Raw genomic sequence first — 18,930 nt, 5'->3', positions numbered from 1 at the left:
CATGGATGAATGAAGCAAATGTGGGAAAATCCTCAAATTACTGGATCTAAGTGATGAGAAAAAAAAGGAATTACAACATAATAGTGTTGAAAATCTATTGAGCACTAATTATGTATCAAGCATTACCTGAGGACTTTATTGATTCATCTATTCATAGCAATCCTCTACAGCAGGTTCTAACACTATCCTCTCACAGATGAAGGAACTGTGACACAAAGAGATGAAAGAAATTACCCCAATTTTGCCCAGCTCTAAGTGGCCATTTTAGGACTAGAACACTGGTAATTTAGCTCCATAAACTGCCTCTCATAAGACCACATAAACATCAGGATGCCTGGATGGCTCAGCAGTTGAGCATCTGCCTTCAGCTCAGGGCGTGATCCCAGGGTCATGGGATCTAGTCCCACATCGGGCTCCCTGCATGGAGCCTGCCTCTCTCTCTGTCTCTCATGAATAAATAAATAAAATCTTTTAAAAAACCAAACACATAAACATATGGCCTGACAACTCATGCTGTCATAAATTTCAAACCATTTCTCAAATTTCTACTAATATCTTCCTTTCCCTTCCTTGTTAATAGACCTTTCCTTTAAAAACCTTGTCACATTACAACTCCTTAAGAGCCTCAAAAGCAGAAAACCCCGTCACCAATCAAACTATCTCCTACCTTTGCCTACTTTTGAATTCAGGGCAGTGGTGAAGATTTAAGACACCTAGCTTATGATTCCAACTAAACTATAACCTTCTCAACAAATCAAATCCTAAAATAAAGCTCCCCAGTTGGTCTCCCTTCAGGAAGTTTCCTTGCAAGCCATCTAAATGATCAGAAAGTTCACAGAAGGAATTCAATGATTGCAAAATGTTTTATGTGAATACCCACCTGAGAGGTCAGGAGGTAACCTCATCCATTACCCCTATCATTCACTGGGAAAGAAGAGCAAAGTGCCAGGCCTATGGATAGGGTATTTCCCATGTTAAAGTCTAACCAGCTAAAGACCACCTGAACAAGCCTGTAATAGGCCAACAAAATCAGATTTATTGACTCGAGAGAGGGAGGAAATTCCACAGGAAGGGTTGGAATGCAATGCAGGAGGAGAAGAAAAGCTCTTTTGTGAAAGGCTGGGTTCCAACTGAAGGACTGAAGATGTATGGGAAGCAGAACAATTCTGGAAGGGTTGCGGTTTTCGAGGTGAGACTAGGAGAGGCAGGGATTAATTGGAGATTAAATGTTATCTTGAAAGGAGGGTCATTTAGCAACTGGGTATCTCCAGTAAGAAAACAAAAAATGGCAAAGCGAGTCTGGAGCATCACTGGTAAAACAGCGGTTACCTCTCAAAGAGGGAGTTATTACAGCATTTTACAATTGCTGCATGAAACACTCTCTATTAATTTTGCAGCGGGCTATATATCTCTGTCTTCTCTCCCAGCGTGATTAATGCAAGGGCTGCTTTTTCTATTTTCAGTCCGCACTGATTTTCATTTTCCCAGGAGATGCAAATGCTTCCATGTCCAGAATAATAAAAGTTACATTTCACGGGAGAAAATACAAATAGACATACGAATGGTTATCTCCTCCATTCTCTCTCCTTCCTAAAGATCAGCAGGATTGGGGGGAAAGAGACGGGAATCCTGAAGCGCTGAGCCCTTCTGGGAGCTCAGCCCGGCCTGGCTAACTCAGAACACACCCCCGCTATCACACTTGCTCGCACCGTCCACCACGCACATAACCCGAGGCAACTAAGAGGGAGTCCGGGGTAAAGCTCAGCCTTCCCAGTATCAGAGAAAGGCCGAGTACAAAGGCCAGGTCTGGAATCTGTCTCCCACGTCGCGGCAGTTTCCTTACAACGGAGCCCTGATGACGCTGTGGTTCGCAGAGCTGCCGGTCTCAAGCCTGCGTCTTTTTGTTGGGGGCCTTCACCCTGGGGTTCATACATACAACTCGGAGCCATTCTGGGCCGAGGAACTGGTGCAGCCCTGAAGCGGAAAGGGAAAGGACGCCTCGGGGCACCCAATGCCCAGTCAGCGTCACAAAATCCACAGTCGGTGCTACCCGGTTCACACATAGGCCCGCGCCGCCCCCGCGCCGCCCCCGCGCCCATTTCCTCAATGCACGCGACCAACTCACCTCTCCTAGCCGACACCAGCAAGAAAGCCGGAAGGAAACTAGGAGCAGAGGCCTGTGGGAAATGTAGTCTTCGGTAGGGAGGGACCGGCCCCGCCCAAAATTGCCGGGCGGAGTGCGCAAGCGCACGTGCTAGCCGGTGATGGGGGAGACGGCTGGGAGGCCCTTGGGTTTTGAGGTTGGGCTACCGGGAGAGGGGCTTGAAGGCTGCCCAGGAATGAAGGAAGCGCATTCCGGGAGGTTGGCTTCGTGTTTGTCGCTGAAGAAGCCCTGCTATGACTAAGAAAGAAGTCTTGACACCGGCAGGGACATAATCTACGTCCTAGGCGCACAGCAGGTGCTCAGTATACATGCCCACGTAGGCTGTGGATATACGTCAAGTATTCAATAAAAAATCCTCAAACCATAGCCGATCGGGGATCAGATGACAGATAAAGGTCGCTCGTGCTTGCTCGAGCCCCCTCCTTCCTTTCCTCCTCTCAGTTTTTTTCTCCTTCTTGCAGCTGTGAACAGATGGTTCTATGAATTAGTGTTAGGTTACAGTGATGGATAAAAGTCGCCCGCCACACACACCTTATGGGCCATTTCTCTTTTCTCAGTTTCAGTTACTAGCCCCCACCTGTCATCCCCAAACAGACATTCCTCCTTTGGGGAGATAGATGGTAAATAGTAGCCTAAGGCTGTGTCACAATGTGTACATCATTCACCTCCCTTCCTCACATTATTAGGCATTTTATCAGCTCACATCACAAGAAGAAGGATGAGTACAGCACAACAAGATATTTTGAGAAAGAGAACACATTCACATAACTTTTGTTATATTGCAAACTTTCGCAATATACAGTATATTGTTATATTTCATTATTTCTCTTAACATCTGTGCCTAATTTATAAATTAAACTTTATTATGTATGTATAGGAAAAAAAACAGTATATACAGGGTTAAGTACTATCTACCCTTCCAGGCAACCTCTGAGGGTCTTGAAATGTGTCCTCTGATGATCAGGGAGGACTAATGAATTGTCATTCAGATGTCCTTTATCCTTACTGATTTTTAAAAATCTAGTAATTAGAGGTATGAGAGAAGTGTGCCTATTGCTGTTTTCCCTTTAGTTCCATCAGGTTTTGCTTCATGTATTTTCAAGTTCTGTTAAGTATATATACTTACACTGTTTTTGTTTTCCTCATGAAGATTGAAAAGTGAACATTAGGAAGAGTATCCTCAGGGGCATCTGGGTGGCTCAGGTCTTGATACTGGGGTCCTGGGCTCGAGTCCTGCATCAGGCTCCCCATGGGGAGCCTGCTTTTCCCTCTGCCTATGTCTCTGCCTCTCTGTGTGTCTCATGAATAAATAAATAAAATCTTTTAAAAATATCTTCAAAAGGGACGCCTGGGTGGCTCAGGGGTTGAGCACCTGCCCCTGGCTCAGGGCGTGATCCCCGGGTCCCAGGATCGAGGCCCACATCGGGCTCCCTGCATGGAGCCTGCTTCTCCCTCTGCCTACGTCTCTGCCTTTCTCTCTCTGTGTCTTTCATGAATGAATAAATAAAATCTTTTTAAAAAATATCTTCAGAAGTCTTTAGTGAGTAATCATTGAATTTGTCATGTATTGGGTTCATTCAGGAAAGGAATGGGATAAGCCCACCAAGACTTATCCACCACTGCAGCATCCTCCCCATCTCAAATATTTTGATACCGTGGTTAATAGATGGAAGAATTTGTTCTCCTCTCAAGAATATAAAACTTAAAAAAAGAATATAAAGCTTTAGAAATAATTAGAAAATGTCAATGCCAATCTTATTCTAATTTTGCAAATAGGAGAATATATATGAAGTAGGAGATACATGAAAACTACAATTCTGGGTTTGTCTATTTCTCCCTTTCATTGGTTTAGTTTTTGCTTCATGTATTTTTGAAGCTATATTATCTAGTATATACACATTTATGATTGTGTGTCATCCCAATTAATTGACCCTTCTATTATGAAACATTTCTCTATGTCTTGTCTTAACCTCTATTTTATCTCGTATTAGTATAGTTGCTCTAGTCTTCTTACGCTTACTGATTGGCTGATATATCTTTTTCCATTTTTTCCCCCTTGAATCTACCTGTGGTTTTATATTTAAAATATGTTTATGATAGATATCATGTAATCTGGGTTTCAAATTTTTTATCCAGTATGAGTCTTTGGGTTTTCACTGAAATACTTACACTTATTTTGTCATACTATTGTCATACATATTTCAGCTACATATATTATAAACCCACTATATAGTGTTGCATTATTTTACTTTAAACAGTATGTATATTAATAAAATTTAAAGAAGAAAACATATTTTATATTTACCCATATGTTGACCATATCTGATGTTTTTCCTTCCATCCTGTTGGGACTGTATTTTCATCTAAAGTCAATTATCTTCAAGCTGAAGAATTTCCTTTACCATTTTCTTTCAAAGATTTTATTTATTGAGAGAGAGCAAGCCAGGGGAAAAGCAGAGTGAGAGGGAGAGGCAGACTCCCCACTGAGTAGGGAGCCCCACATGGGGCTCAATCCCAGAACTCTGGGATCAGGCATGACCTGAGTCAAAGGCAGACGCTTAACCAACTGAGCCTCGCAGGAGCCCAACCTTTACCATTTTCTAAACTGCAGTTCTGCTAGTTGTAATCCAAATTTTCGTTTGTCTGAAATTATCTTTTTTTCATCTTCATTTTAAAAGCATATTTTTCTCTGGCGATAGAATTCTGAATTGACATACTTTTCTTTAGTTCATTTTAAAAAAAAAGATTTTTTTTTAATTTTTATTTATTTATGATAGTCACAGAGAGAGAGAGAGAGGCGGAGGAAGAAGCAGGCCACCCAGGGATCCCCCCCAAAAAAGATTTTTATTTCTTTTTTTGAGTGAGCAAGAGAGAGCTCGAGCAGAGGGAGGGGCAGAGGGGGAAGCAGACTCCCCTTCTGAGCAGGGAACTGAATGCGGGGCTGGATTCCAGCAGCCTGAGATCTCCACCTGAGCCCAAGGCACACTTAACCAACTAAGCCACCCAGGCACCACTACTTTTCTTTAGTTCTTTAAAGATGTTATTCTATTGTCTTTTGGCTACTATTGTTTCTAATTAAGTCAGCATTATTCATATTTTTGTTCCCCAATATTTTATGTATGGTTTTTCTCCAACTGATTAAAAGATTTTCTATTGTTGAATTTTGGTGGTTTTGGTCATAGTTTTTGTTCTCCCACATTCTGTCAATCTCGTTCTACATCTCTAGTATGAGTCTTGTTTCATAAATACCTTTATTTTTTTTGATCTGAAGTACAAAGAGGACTTGATCCCAGGACCCCTGGATCATGACCTGAGCCAAAGGCAGACGTTCAGCCACTGAGCCACTCAAGTGCCCCAAAACCTTTCCTTTCCCATAGAAAAGCCATAGCTCATTGGAGTTCCTATCTATTGCTAGATGGCATGCTGCCCAGTGAATTGTTGAATTAGGCCAATTTGATACTTACTCAGTTGAATTTTTTTTTTTAACAAAACTGAGGTACAGGAGGTCATTTTATCCCATACAGATTATGGGTCAAAATTGTGATCAGCTGGATACGGTTGTGTCTGCTAGGTTTCTTCACTGTCATATTACTATTTTTCCTTTGTGAAATTAATAATATTTATGGAGCGATGGTTTAAGATAATATCAACATGTTTCTCATCGAACTTTTACCTCCTAGTTTCAGCATCTGTTGATGATTCTTACCAGATCAATTATTCCTATGATTGTTGATGGTCATTTTTTTTAAAGATTTATTTATTTATTCAGAGAGAGAGAGAGAGAGAGAGAGAGGCAGAGACAGGCAGAGGGAGAAGCAGGCTCCATGCAGGGAGCCCGATGTGGGACTCGATCCGGGGACTCCAGGGTCACGCGCCAGGCTGTAGGCGGCGCTAAACCGCTGCGCCACCCGGGCTGCCAGATGGTGATTTTTTTAATTCCACCATTCCTCCCACATTACTAAGTTGGCATTCTACTATAAAGCATGTTTCATGGAGTCTTATTTGAATCACTGGGTTATTAAATGGTTTTACTTAAACTGATACTATCATGACATATTTAATACTCAGATTGTCCCATATTCGGCCAGTGGGAACTCCTTCAGACTGACAGTGTGATCTTTTGGCATATTTTATTTTATTTTTTATTTTTTTTAAAAGATTTTATTTATTTATTCATGACAGACACAGAGAGAGAGAGAGGCAGAGACACAGGCAGAGGGGGAAGAAGGCTCCACGCAGGGAGCTCGACGTGGGACTCTGGGACTCGATCCCGCGTCTCCAGGATCACACCCCGGGCTGAAGGTGGCGCTAAACCTCTGAGCCACCGGGGCTGCCCCTTTTGACATGTTTTAATCACTTTTTGAGCACTTCTCTACTTTCTAACCCAAAAAATGTTCCAAACCCATCTTGTATTTTCTCTACTGGGGTTCCTTGGATCCGGGTGCTAGATATTCTTATTGGTAATGGGATGCCATTTCTTCCTTGTCTTTTGCTAGAAAACACACACACACGCACACACACCTATGTGTATTTCTATATTTATCTACTTAAAAATATCATGGGGGTGCCTGGTTGGCTAAGCTGATAGAGCATCCCACTCTTGATCTTGGGGTGGCGAGTTTGAGCCCCATATTGGGTGTAAAGGTTACTTAAGCCAAAAATATGACTTTATAGTAATAGCTCCAATTGCAACCCAGCATCACAGAGTTCATTCTAGCCTCCTCTCCCTATTGCAACGTCCTTCTCCAGCAGTAATAAAGTTTGCTCACATTATATTAGCTTACTCCCACGATATACTTTTTTGCTTGATTCTAGAATATATGAAGTAGTAGTTTCAGAATTGCTGATCTGTATCACTGTATAATCAGTCCTACTAGCTAATTTGTTTACAGGGTTTTTTGTTTGTTTTGCTTTTAGCTTGAGGGAATATGGTCATATTGTCTTTCAAAAGTTGCTTAGGTGAAGGGCGTCTGGCTGGCTCAGTTGGTAGAACATGTGATTCTTAATCTTGGGGTGACAAGTTCAAGCCCTATATTGGATGTAGAGCTTTTTATTTTAATTTTAATTTTATTTTTATTTTTCTTTATTTATTCACAAGAGACACAGAGAGAGAGAGGCAGAGACATAGGCAGAAGGAGAAGCAGGCTCCCTCCAGTATACAGAAATATATACTAGAGAAGTGTCACCTCCCCATCCCTTCGTGGACTAAAATTTCCTATATTTTGGGGTCTATTTGTAGACTTTCTGTTCTATTCCACTGGTCTGTTCAGGCATGAGTTCTGCATCATTTTGATTATAGGGATTTTTTAGTATTTTTATCTGGTAGGACTAGGACCCCTTTGTAGCTTTTCAGTGTTAACCTGGCTATTCTTTTTTTTTTTGTTTTTTTTAAGATTTTATTTATTTATTCATGAGAGACACAGAGAGAGAAAGGCAGAGACACAGGAAGAGGGAGAAGCAGGCTCCATGCAGGAAGCCTGATGTAGGACTCAAACCCAGGACTCCAGGATCACGTCCTCAGCCAAAGGCAGATGCTTAACCACTGAGCCACGCAGGCATCCCTAACCTGGCTATTCTTGCATAAAACCTGTACTGCTACCACTATGGATACTCTACATACTTCAAATGAAATGACCAACTGAATTGTCCCTCTCTGGTAATTCTCCTTCCCAATATTTTTTCTCTTCATGGCCCTTGTCAGAAATGAAGTTTTCTTAGTTAGGTACATAGTGGTTGTCGGTTCCCCAGATTTTCCTGGAGATTGGAGATCTTGTCTTCAATATTCACTAGCATATTGGCAAAGGCTAGAGAGCACTCCATGGCACACTGTTTTCCTCTAAAGCCTTTGCTTTAACCTTTTACAATTAGATCACCAAAGCACCTGAAATTTATATGTGTGTGGTGTGGGGTAAGGGCCAAGGTTAATTTTTTATCATTATGGAAATGCGACTGACCCAGTGGTATTTATTGAAAAGACTGCTATATTGCAACCATATTGCAAGGAACCTTTGTCATAAATTAGATAACCACATATATGTAGGTCTATTTCAAGGATGTTTTTTGTTCCATTGGTCTATTTGTCCATTCTTATACTAATACCATACTGCCTTAATGACCAAAGGACAATTTTATTACACTAAAAATCGAAGGAGAAAAACATTATATCAGTGTGACAAAATAGCATCTGATAATATTTTGCAGGCATTTCTAATAAAAAAGTTAATTAGGGGGTCACCTGGGTGGCTCAGTCAGTTAGGTATCTGCTTTGGCTCAGGTCATGATCCCAGGGTCCTGGGATTGAACCCCACATCAGGCTCCCTGCTCAGCAGCAAGCCTGCTTCTTCCTCTCCCTCTGCCTCAGCTCCCCATGCTTGTGCTTGTTCGCTCTCTCTCTCTCTCTTTTTGTGAAATAAATAATTTTTAAAAATCTTTAAAAAAAAAGAAGTTAGGGATTGAAGGAAACAATTGAGCTATAATAAAATCTGTTTACCTCAAATCTAGAACAAACATTACACTAAGTGGCTTCCATTAAATAGGTGAAAACAACTAAATGCCTGCTATCACCACTAATCCAAAATCTTATTCTGGAGATTCTTTCTAAGATTAATAAAATGATCACTATAAATATTCAGAAAAAGCCAAAATTATATCCATATGCAGCTGATGATAAAGGATTAATATCTAGAATTCCACAATTCTCATATGAAATATTTTAATAAAAAAGGAACATAGGCAAAAGACATGAATTAGTAAATTATGGTGTTCAGCAATAAACAGATATGTAAATATGCTCAACTCACTATAAAGCACATTCCAAAGTGGAAATATAAGGAAATAATACTTCATTGGTTGGAGGACTTGTAAGTTGGCACAACAGTGATGTTCTCCACTGCAATTTCAATGAGGTTGAAAATGAATATAATCTGTGACTGAGCAATCTCACTTTTTGATAAATGCTTCAGAGAAACTTTTGTTTATGGATAGCAAGAAACACAGATATTCAATATTTTTCAGCACGAAATTATATATAATTTAAATATTGATCATTCAGAGGCCTAAATACATATGGTATATTTATATAAAGAATATGGTCAGGGAAGCCCCGGTGGCGCAGCGGTTTAGCGCCGCCTGCAGCCCAGGGCGTGATCCTGCAGACCCTGGATCGAGTCCCACGTCAGGCTCTCTGCATGGAGCCTGCTTCTCCTTCTGCCTGTGTCTCTGCCTTTCTCTTTCTCTCTGTGTCTCTATAAATAAATAAAATATTTTAAAAAATTAAAAAATAAAATAAAATAAAGAATATGGTTAGAGGGCAGCCCAGGTGGCTCAGCGGTTTAGCACCGCCTTCAGCCCAGGGCGTGATCCTGGAGACCTGGGATCGTGTCCCACATCTGGCTCCCTGCATGGAGCCTGCTTCTCCCTTTGCCTGTGTCTCTGCCTCTCTCTCTCTCTCTCTCTCTGTGTCTCTCATGAATAAATAAGTAAAATATTAAAAAAAAAATAATATGGTTAGGGTTTTTTTTTTTTTTTTTTTTTTTCTAATGAAAAGTATCACTTAGGGCAGCCCCGGTGGCGCAGCGGTTTAGCGCCGCCTGCAGCCCAGGGCGTGATCCTGGAGACCCTGGATCGAGTCCCACGTCAGGCTCTCTGCATGGAGTCTGCTTCTCCCTCTGCCTGTGTCTCTGCCTCTCTCCCTCTATGTGTCTCTATGAATAAATAAATAAAATCTTAAAAAAAAAAAAGAAAGAAAAGTGCCACTTAAAATTCAAAAAACGCAAGCAGCTGACTGGATAACATAATTTGAATTGCTTTCCTTGCCATACAGATAACCATACACCTGTCGTAATGCTGACATTTCCATCCTTGAAGCCACTCCTCTGGTTATGGCAAATATCTGCCAAACTAGAATCACATCTGCCATAGGTATTTGGAATGGGAATTCTATGTAGAATTCTATGTATGTCTGAGATACCCTGAGATACACTGAGTTAAACTTTTTTTGATAGTCTTTTGTTAGGTACTTCATGTGAATTTTTTCCCTCGAGAAATATAGTATACAGAACTCCCATGCTTGCTTTACCACAAAATTATTTTCTTCCCTTATCATTAAAGTACTAGTGTTTTGGGGTGCCTGGCTGGCTAAGTTGGTAGAACATGTGCCTCTTGAGCCCAGGTTGTGAGTTCAAGGCCAACGTTGGGTGTGGATTGCTTAAAAAGTAAAAAAAAAAAAAATCTTAAAATACTAATGTTTTGTGGAACATACTTTCAGAAATTTTAAGTTAATGTACTGTCTCCAGAAGACCTCTGTTAACATGAAAATCATACAAGGCAGGAGAAACATATTGACCTATTAGTGAAAACTAATTTTATTATACTTCTTAAAATACATTTTTTGTGTTGCATTTTTCTCTAACATTGCATGTACTCTTTTCAAATTAAAAACAATTTGAAATCATGAGTGGGTCTTGTTATTCTAGATGAATAATTATTCAATAACGTCTGCCCAATCTGAGCAAAGTGGACTTGGAAGTACAAGTTTTAATGTAGGGGACGCCTGGGTGGCTCAGTGGTTGAGGTCTACCTTTGGTTCAGGGCCTGATCCCAGAGTCCTGGGATCAAGTCCCACATGGGGCTTCCTGACTGGAGCCTGCTTCTTCCTCTGGCTGTCTTTGCCTTCTCTCTGTGTCTCTCATGAATAAATAAAATTTAAAAGAAAAACAAATCAAAACAAAAAAACAAAAAACAGGGCAGCCCGGGTGGCTCAGTGGTTTAGCACCACCTTTGGCCGGGGCCTGATCCTGGAGACCCAGAATCGAGTCCCACGTCGGGCTCCCTGCATAGAGCCTGCTTCTCTCTGCCTGCATCTCTGCCTCTCGCTCTGTGTCTTTCATGAATAAATAAAATATTTTTTTAAGAAAGTCTTAATGTAGGACTATAATAAGATTACAGAGGTTTGTAATAATCATCTTATTTTGTGGAAGGTACTAATTTTTGTGTCAAATGCCAACTTTTCATATCTGTTGTTCATTCCTTTTTAAAAGCTGATGAGGCTAAGATAAATGAAAATAAAAGAAACAACTTAAGAGATATTGAAGTGTATAATGCCATTTTTTCCAATATGGTTACATTGCTCAAACTAAAATCTGGATACCTAATTAAATCACAACATGTCAGGTCCCTGGATATTCCTGTTAAATTGTTTTATGTTTTATAATTATTTTAATAGACTGAACGATTTACTGAACTTTATTTGGAATGCTTGTGTTTATCGTAAGTGATACTGGTCTAGGTTTTGCTTTCTAGGGGCTATCCTCATTTATTTATATTGTTGAGATATGAGATATTTGGCTTATAGAATGATGTAGCAGAATTTTGTTAGAGGATATCCTTTTTTTTTTTTAAGATTTAATTTATTTATTCATGAGAGATACAGGGAAGCAGAGACATGAGGAACTCAATCCCAGGACCCCCGGGGATCATGACCTGAGCCAAAGGCAGACCAACCACTGAGCTACCAGGTGCCCTGAGGCTATCTATTCTTTAAAACTTTTTATTTCCTGCAAAACTACTGATTTCTTTTTTTTTTTTTAATTTATGATAGTCACAGAGAGAGAGAGAGAGAGAGAGGCAGAGACACAGGCAGAGGGAGAAGCAGGCCCCAAGCACCGGGAGCCCGACGTGGGACTCGATCCTGGGTCTCCAGGATCGCACCCTGGGCCAAAGGCAGGCGCCAAACCGCTGCGCCACCCAGGGATCCCTGATTTTATTTTTAAATAAATTAATAAAAAATGAATTAAAAAAAAGAAAAAACCAACTGCCTGTTATACAAAAGGCACTCTGGGTGGGGACAGAGTGGTATATAAGACAAACACTAGTTCCTCAATCCAAGTTTCCTAAATGCATTAAGGTTATTAATTTCCTAACAAGTAGACCTTTGGTGATTTCCCACAAATTTTTCTTTTTTTTTTTTTTTTAAGATTTTACTTATTTATTCATGAGAGACAGAGAGAGAGAGAGGCAGAGACAGGCAGAGAGAGAAGCAGGCTCCATGCAGGGAGCCCGATATGGGACTTGATCCTGGGTCTCCAGGATCAGGACCTGAGGCAAAGGCAGATGCTTAACTACGGAGCCACCCAGGCATCCCTCCCACAAATTTTCATTTGTAGGCATCAAATTATCATCACCGAGTGGTCTAAATTTTCAGATTTCATTTTTTTAAAGATTTAAAAAATTTATTCATGAGAAAGAGGCAGAGACATAGGCAAGAGGAAGAAGCAGGCTACCTGTGGGGAGCCAATGCAGGATTCAATCCCAGGACCCTGGAGCATGCCCTGAGCTGAAGGCAGCAGATGCCCAACCACTGAGCCACTCATATGTCCCTAGATTTAATTTTCTATTTAAGAAAAGCTTATTATAGAAATTTTCAAATATGTGCAGAAATAGTAGGGATAGCACAGTAAACCCTATGTACTTTTTTTTTTTTTAAAGAGAAACATTGTGTTTAATGGTAAAGCTTAACACACTCCAGCACCAGGCATGGCCTGAAGTCCAAGCAGCAGGGACGGGTAGGTGACCCTCACTGAACCTCACATGGCAAAGAGGATGAGGAAGGCAACCATCAAACAGAGGAGCCCAAAGGCCTCAGACAGGGCAAAGTTCAGAATGGCATAGAAGAGCTGCTGCTCGAGAGATGGGTTCCTGGCATAGCCAATGATCAAGCTGCCAAACACTGTCCCCAATACCAGCCCCTGAACCAGCCACACCAACTGTGGCAGCCCCAGTGCCAATAAACTTGGCTGCTGTGTCAATGTCCCAGAAGACAACACTGGTCTGGAACTCCCGTCGGGCCACATGGAGTGCGGAGCTGCTTTAGGATGGCTGTTTAGGTGGGATCTCTGGCCTACTCAAGAAGGAGGCAAAGGCCTGATTAGATCCCTGGTACAGCAGAGGATCAGAGCCGGAGGAATGAGTAATGCCCCAGTGGTCTGCATTTTCTCAGTCTGCACTCCCACAGCCCTGCGGCCCCTAATCCGACCACAGCCTTTGCCTGGCTCAAAGTGACTCAAACCCTATGTACTTAGCATACCCCCACACCCATGCCATCATCATGCCTAAAAAAATGAACAATTGCTTAATATAATCCACACTGTTTTCACAACGATCTAAAATTTTTTTTTTCAGCTATCCAAATCAGGATGGTATTGACTATATCTTCTTATTTTCTGTAAGCTTATGCTCTGGCATTTGGGGACTTGATCCTAGACAGGCTATCCTTCCCAGGGGTAGCAAATTCCTAGAAATAGCCAACAACCTTTTTTTTCCCTTTCTTTTTTTTTTAAGAGAGAGGAGAGGGTTGAGGAGCAGTGAGGAGGTGTAGGGGGAGAGGGAGACAGAGAATCTTAAGCACGCTACATACCCAGTGCAGAGCCAGACACAGGGTTGGATCTCACAATCCTGAGATCATGACCTGAGCTGAAATTAAGAGCCAGATGTTTAACTAATTGAGCCACTGAGGTGCCCCAAACAACTCTTCTGATACCATGCCTTTGATTTACAAACCAGCTAACCAAAGCCCCAACTGTTTCCTTTATCAAACTCTCACAAACCAAGCCAATATTCCTCCTGTCCAAATCACCCCAGGGCCAAGTATCAAAATACTAGGGATCACCTCAATAACTCAGCCTGCCATAATTGTTAAAACTATCCAATCCCAAACTTTCTCAGTGTACTTATCCAGTGTCACCCATTCCTTGGAGGGGAGAACCTTCAGTAAAGGCTCTGTGCTATACTCTGCCCTCTCCCAACTTCTGCCTCCTAACAACTGGGTACTTTCCCAAGCGGCTCTGCAGGCATGCTGTGCCTAATTTTTGAGATCTTTCAGTATAAACTTCTTCCTTCATGACGATCATTTCCATGTCTGCATGTCCTACCATACTCGATTAGAACAAATCCTGGGTACATTTTAACACAGGGATCCCAACACACTCCACACACTGCATTTAGATCTCTTAAGTCTCTTTTATGTATTTCTTTAGTGTAAAACTTGGTAATGCAATTTACTTTTCTAAAATTTAACTTCAACTAATTAACATATAGTGTATTAGTTTCAGAGGTAGAGTTCAGTGATTCATCAGTCTTATATAATACCCAGTGCTCATTATATCACATGCCCTCCTTAATGTCCATCACCTAGTTACCCCATCCCCATGCTCTTGTCGCCTCCAGCAACACTGTTTCCTATGATTAAGTCTTTTATGGTTTGTCACCCACTCTGATTTTATCTTGTTTTATTTTTCCCTCTCTTCTCTTGTGATCCTGTTTTTTAAATTCCATGAGATCATATAATTGTCTTTTTTTTTGTTTAATTTTTATTTATTTATGATAGTCACAGAGAGATAGAGAGAGAGGCAGAGACACAGGCAGAGGGAAAAGCAGGCTCCATGTACCGGGAGCCCGACGTGGGATTCGATCCCGGGTCTCCAGGATCGCGCCCTGGGCCAAAGGCAGGCGCCAAACCGCTGCGCCACCCAGGGATCCCTCATATAATTGTCTTAAGTCTCTTTTAATTTGCAACATTGTTTTTATTTTGTCTTAATATATATTAAGAAACAAGACATTTATTCTGTGAAATTTTGCACATTGGTTGTTTGCTTCCTTGTATCATTAATCATTCTTTTATTTCCCAAGTTTCCTGTAACCTGGTAATTAGATTTAGAGACTAATTTAAAAGTCTAGATCAACATTTGGGGCAAGAACACTTAACAAATGTGATTTAGCCATTGCATAATACCAAGATGCAAATAGCCTGGCTGACTATTTGAGATGTGAATGTATGTTACCGGTTTCTGTCACTCCGTTCCATTAAAAGCTTCCTATGAATCTTTTTCATCTAATGATCTTTGGATTCATCAATATCACCACCAAGATTATTTCATAAATTAAAAAGTGATTTTTCAAAATTGTTATTCCTTTGACATTTATTAACTAGGCTTCTCTAATAATAAAGAACTTTTCTTCAACTTTTGGTTGTTTTAAAATACAGGTAATAAAGGAAGGACAAAATAAATGCTCCACTTTTCCCCTTTATTTACCAGTAAGAGCCCTGGTATGCTTCATACCTGACCACTGCATTTGGTCAGGAAAAAAGGAAGCTATCAAAGGCTATAGTAGTAGTCATGACAAAAAGACACAAGAACCAATCTGAGGGGATTCTCACTGGCCAAAGACAGGATTATCTGTGCATAAAAAAAGCTAGAATGTATTTTAAAGAATCAATGCAGGAATTATAAGACAAGTGATTTTTAATTTCCAAATAGTTTTTTACATTACTTAGTTAATTTTAAATTAAATTTACTATTTTTTTAAAAGATTTTAATTTATTCATGAGAGACAGAGGCAGAGACATGGACAGAGAGAGAAGGCTCCGTGCAGGGAGCCTGATGTGGGACTCAATCCTGGGACCCCAGATCACGCCCTGGACCAAAGGCAGATGCTCAACTGCTGAGCTACAGAGACGTCCCAATTTTAAATTAAATTTAGACTGGGGCTAGAGAATGTAGACTGTAGAATACCTGTTTTTCAATGAACAAATTGAAAAAGAATTTACTTCCACTATTTTAAAAAGAGTAAGTTGCCTAAAGTTCAATAAGGATGAATGTTGGTGGAAGGCATTTCTATATTCATTGGACTCATAGTCTTACATATGAGTTTTCAAAGGAGTAATATTAATGATAATAATAAAACAAAATTTAGTGGCTTAAAACAATTGTTTTGTTATACATGATCATATGGGTCAGAAATTTGGGCAGGGGCTCAGTTGGTAGATTCATCTGTTTTATATGGCATCAACTCAAGTCATTCAATGGCATTCAGCTGCTGGCTAGTCTGGAGGATTCAACACTACTTCACTCAAATGTCTGGTGTCTTGGTAGGCATGTGTGGAAGTCTGGGCTCAGAAGGGTGCGCTTCCTTTCTTTGTAGTCTTAGGGCTTCTCCATGTGGTCTCCCCAGCACAGCAGCCAGACTTTTTAACATAATTCAGGGGCTAAGCTTAAGAGAGCATCCCAAGAGATGAAGTAAAATCTACCAGTAAAGCCTGAGTCCTGAAACTGGCATAGCAATACTTCTACTAATCAAAGTGGTCACAGTCTGCTCAGTCTCAAGGGGAAGGGATGCAGATTCCAGCTCTTGATGGTGGGGGAGAAATGTCAAAGAATTTACAGCAATCTTTATTCTGCCACAGTATTATATTACCATTTTACAAATGAAAAAATTATAGCACATAGCAGTAAAGCATCTTGTCAACATAATACAAGTGGGAAAGTGACAGGACAGAGATGATAAGTGTCTCTCACATTTTTTACATTGATAGGATTAGTTTTTAGAATAAATGTGAAGTTTATCAGGTTTAAGTGATGGTGGAATACATTAACATTCTTTTAATGATATAAAACCTCTCATGCCAAGTCAGTTGCTTATATAAAGGAAGCAATAGGGATTAATTACTATATTCATAGACTGCTCTACAACACAGGATTGAAAAACTATATTTTTACATTATGAATTTTCAGATGATGGGTAAGGTGTGAATGTTGCCTAAAGGCTTTCTTACATTCCTTACATTCATAGGGTTTCTCACCAGAATGAATCCTCAGATGTTGAATAAGGGATGAATTAAGTCTAAAAGCCTTCCTACATTCCTTACATTCAAAAGGTTTTTCACCAGTATGAATACTCTGATGTAGAGTAAGTTTTTGGCGCAATCTAAAGGCCTTCCCACATTCCTTACATTTATAGGGTTTCTCACCAATATGAATACTCTGATGTTGTGTAAGTTGGGAGAGTAATCTAAAAGCCTTCCCACATTCCTTGCAGTCATAGGGTTTAACTCCAATATGAATACTTTGGTGTGAAATCAGTTGTGAGTAACGACTAAAGGCCTTCCAACATTCCTTACATTCGTAAGGTTTCTCACCAGTATGAATTCTGTGATGAAGAATAAGATGATAACCACGACTAAAGGTCTTTCCACATTCCTTACATTCATAGGGTTTCTCTCCAGTATGAATTCTCTGGTGGAGTGTTAATTGTTGTCTCACTCTAAAGGCTTTCCCACATTCCTTACATTCATAGGGCTTCTCACCAGTATGAAGTTTGTGATGTACTCTAAGGCCAGAGCCACACAAAAAGGCCTTCCCACATTCTTTACATTCATAGAGCTTGTCGGCAATATTAAGCTTCTGATGTCGGGTAAGGTGTGCATACTGTCTAAAGGCCTTTCCACATTCTGTACATACATAGGGTTTCTCACCAGTATGAATTCTCTGATGAAGAGTAAGTTGTCCACGTACTCTGAAGGCCTTCCCACATTCTTTACATTCATAGGGCTTCTCACCAATATGAATTTTCTGATGTACTCTGAGGTCTGGGCCACATATGAAAGATTCTCCACATTCCTTACATTCATAGAGTTTTTCACCAGAATGAAGTCTCTGATGTCGAGTAAGGTGTGCAGTCTGTCTAAAGGCCATTCCGCATTCCTTACATTCATAGGGTTTTTCACCAGTATGAATTCTATGATGAAAAGTAAGCTGTTGGCGTACTCTAAAGGATTTCCCACATTCTTTACATTCATAGGGTTTCTCCACAAAATGAATTCTCTGATGTGGAGTCGGAGATGTGCGTGTTTGGTAAGAAGACACTTTTTGAGATGCAATTTTCATTTGACTGAAATATCCCTCCTGCCCTTCAAATTTTCTTTTGGACTCCCAATCACTTTTTAAAATTAGGCCCTTAAGGCCATGGTTTTTAATCCTTTCCATTATCTTCCATTGGGGTAAGTTTATTTCATAAACGTCATTCTCTGAAGGTAACTTCTTGGTCTCATATCTGTTCTCTAAATCTGAAAGAAAATAAGAGAGCAAACACATGGTTTCCTTTTTTAAAAAGAAGTGAAATTTCTACAGTAGAAATAAAAGACAACTGAAGTAATGCTCAATGAAATTTTAAAAATATAGTTATACAACTTGAAAAAAAAAAGCATAAGGTAACACCAGGAAAAATGAAAATTGATGTTAAGAAAGTGAGACTGGTGGGCAGCCCGGGTGGCTCAGCGGTTTAGCGCCTGCATTCAGCCCAGGGCATGATCCTGGAGATCCAGAATCAAGTCCCACGTCGGGCTCCCTCTATGGAGCCTGCTTCTCCCTCTGCCTGTGTCTCTGCCCCCCTCTCTCTCTCTGTGTCTCTCATGAAAAAATAAATAAAATCTTTAAAAAGAAAAAAGTGAGACTGGTGATTAATAAACATATAAAATCAGTGGATCTCAAATTGAGATGTGAAGTAGAATCATAGGGATAAATATTGATGATTATTAAATCATTAATATGATTAAAATCATATTATAAATATGATGATTATTTTTTTAAGGTTTATTTATTTGAAAGAGCACACCCATGCATATGCAGCAGGGGTAGTAGAGGGAGAGAGAGATTCCCAAGAAGACTCCCCACTGAGCACAGAGCCTGACCCAGGGCTCAATCCCACAACCTTGAGATCATGACCTGAGCTGAAACCAAGAGTTGGACACTCAACTGAATGAGCCATGCATGTGCCCCTAAATATTGAGGTTTAGATGCCACCTAAAACACCTGGATCAGGGATGCCTGGGTGGCTCAGGAGTTGAGGTCTGCCTTCAGCTCGGGCATGATCCGGAGTCCCAGGATTGAGTCCCATGTCCCATGGGGCACCTGCTTTTCCCTCTGCCTGTGTCT

General features: G+C 40.5%; 1 protein-coding gene and 1 pseudogene across 11 annotated transcripts in view; both read right to left on the bottom strand.

Moving 5' to 3' along the window:
* The window catches only part of LOC112928495 (uncharacterized), a 125,034-nt gene that overhangs the window by 28,091 nt on the left and 78,013 nt on the right, over positions 1–18,930 (bottom strand). For 3 of the 11 annotated variants that reach the window (XM_072753807.1, XM_026010267.2, XM_026010265.2), the window contains one exon: positions 14,722–18,062. In XM_072753807.1, the coding sequence (XP_072609908.1) occupies positions 16,705–18,062 (1,358 nt within the window). In that variant the 3' untranslated portion in view covers positions 14,722–16,704. Of the gene's footprint in view, positions 1–880; positions 18,063–18,930 lie in introns of those variants that run through there. The other 8 variants (XM_026010263.2, XM_026010264.2, XM_026010260.2 and 5 more) reach the window with 7 other exon arrangements.
* Positions 12,651–13,240, bottom strand: LOC112928541 (ATP synthase F(0) complex subunit C1, mitochondrial pseudogene; annotated as a pseudogene).

Source organism: Vulpes vulpes, chromosome 1 (assembly GCF_048418805.1).
Source record: "Vulpes vulpes isolate BD-2025 chromosome 1, VulVul3, whole genome shotgun sequence".
In the NCBI taxonomy this organism is placed as follows: domain Eukaryota; kingdom Metazoa; phylum Chordata; class Mammalia; order Carnivora; family Canidae; genus Vulpes; species Vulpes vulpes.
Note: the sequence above shows the minus strand (reverse complement) of the source record. Positions and strands in the feature narration are given on the sequence as shown.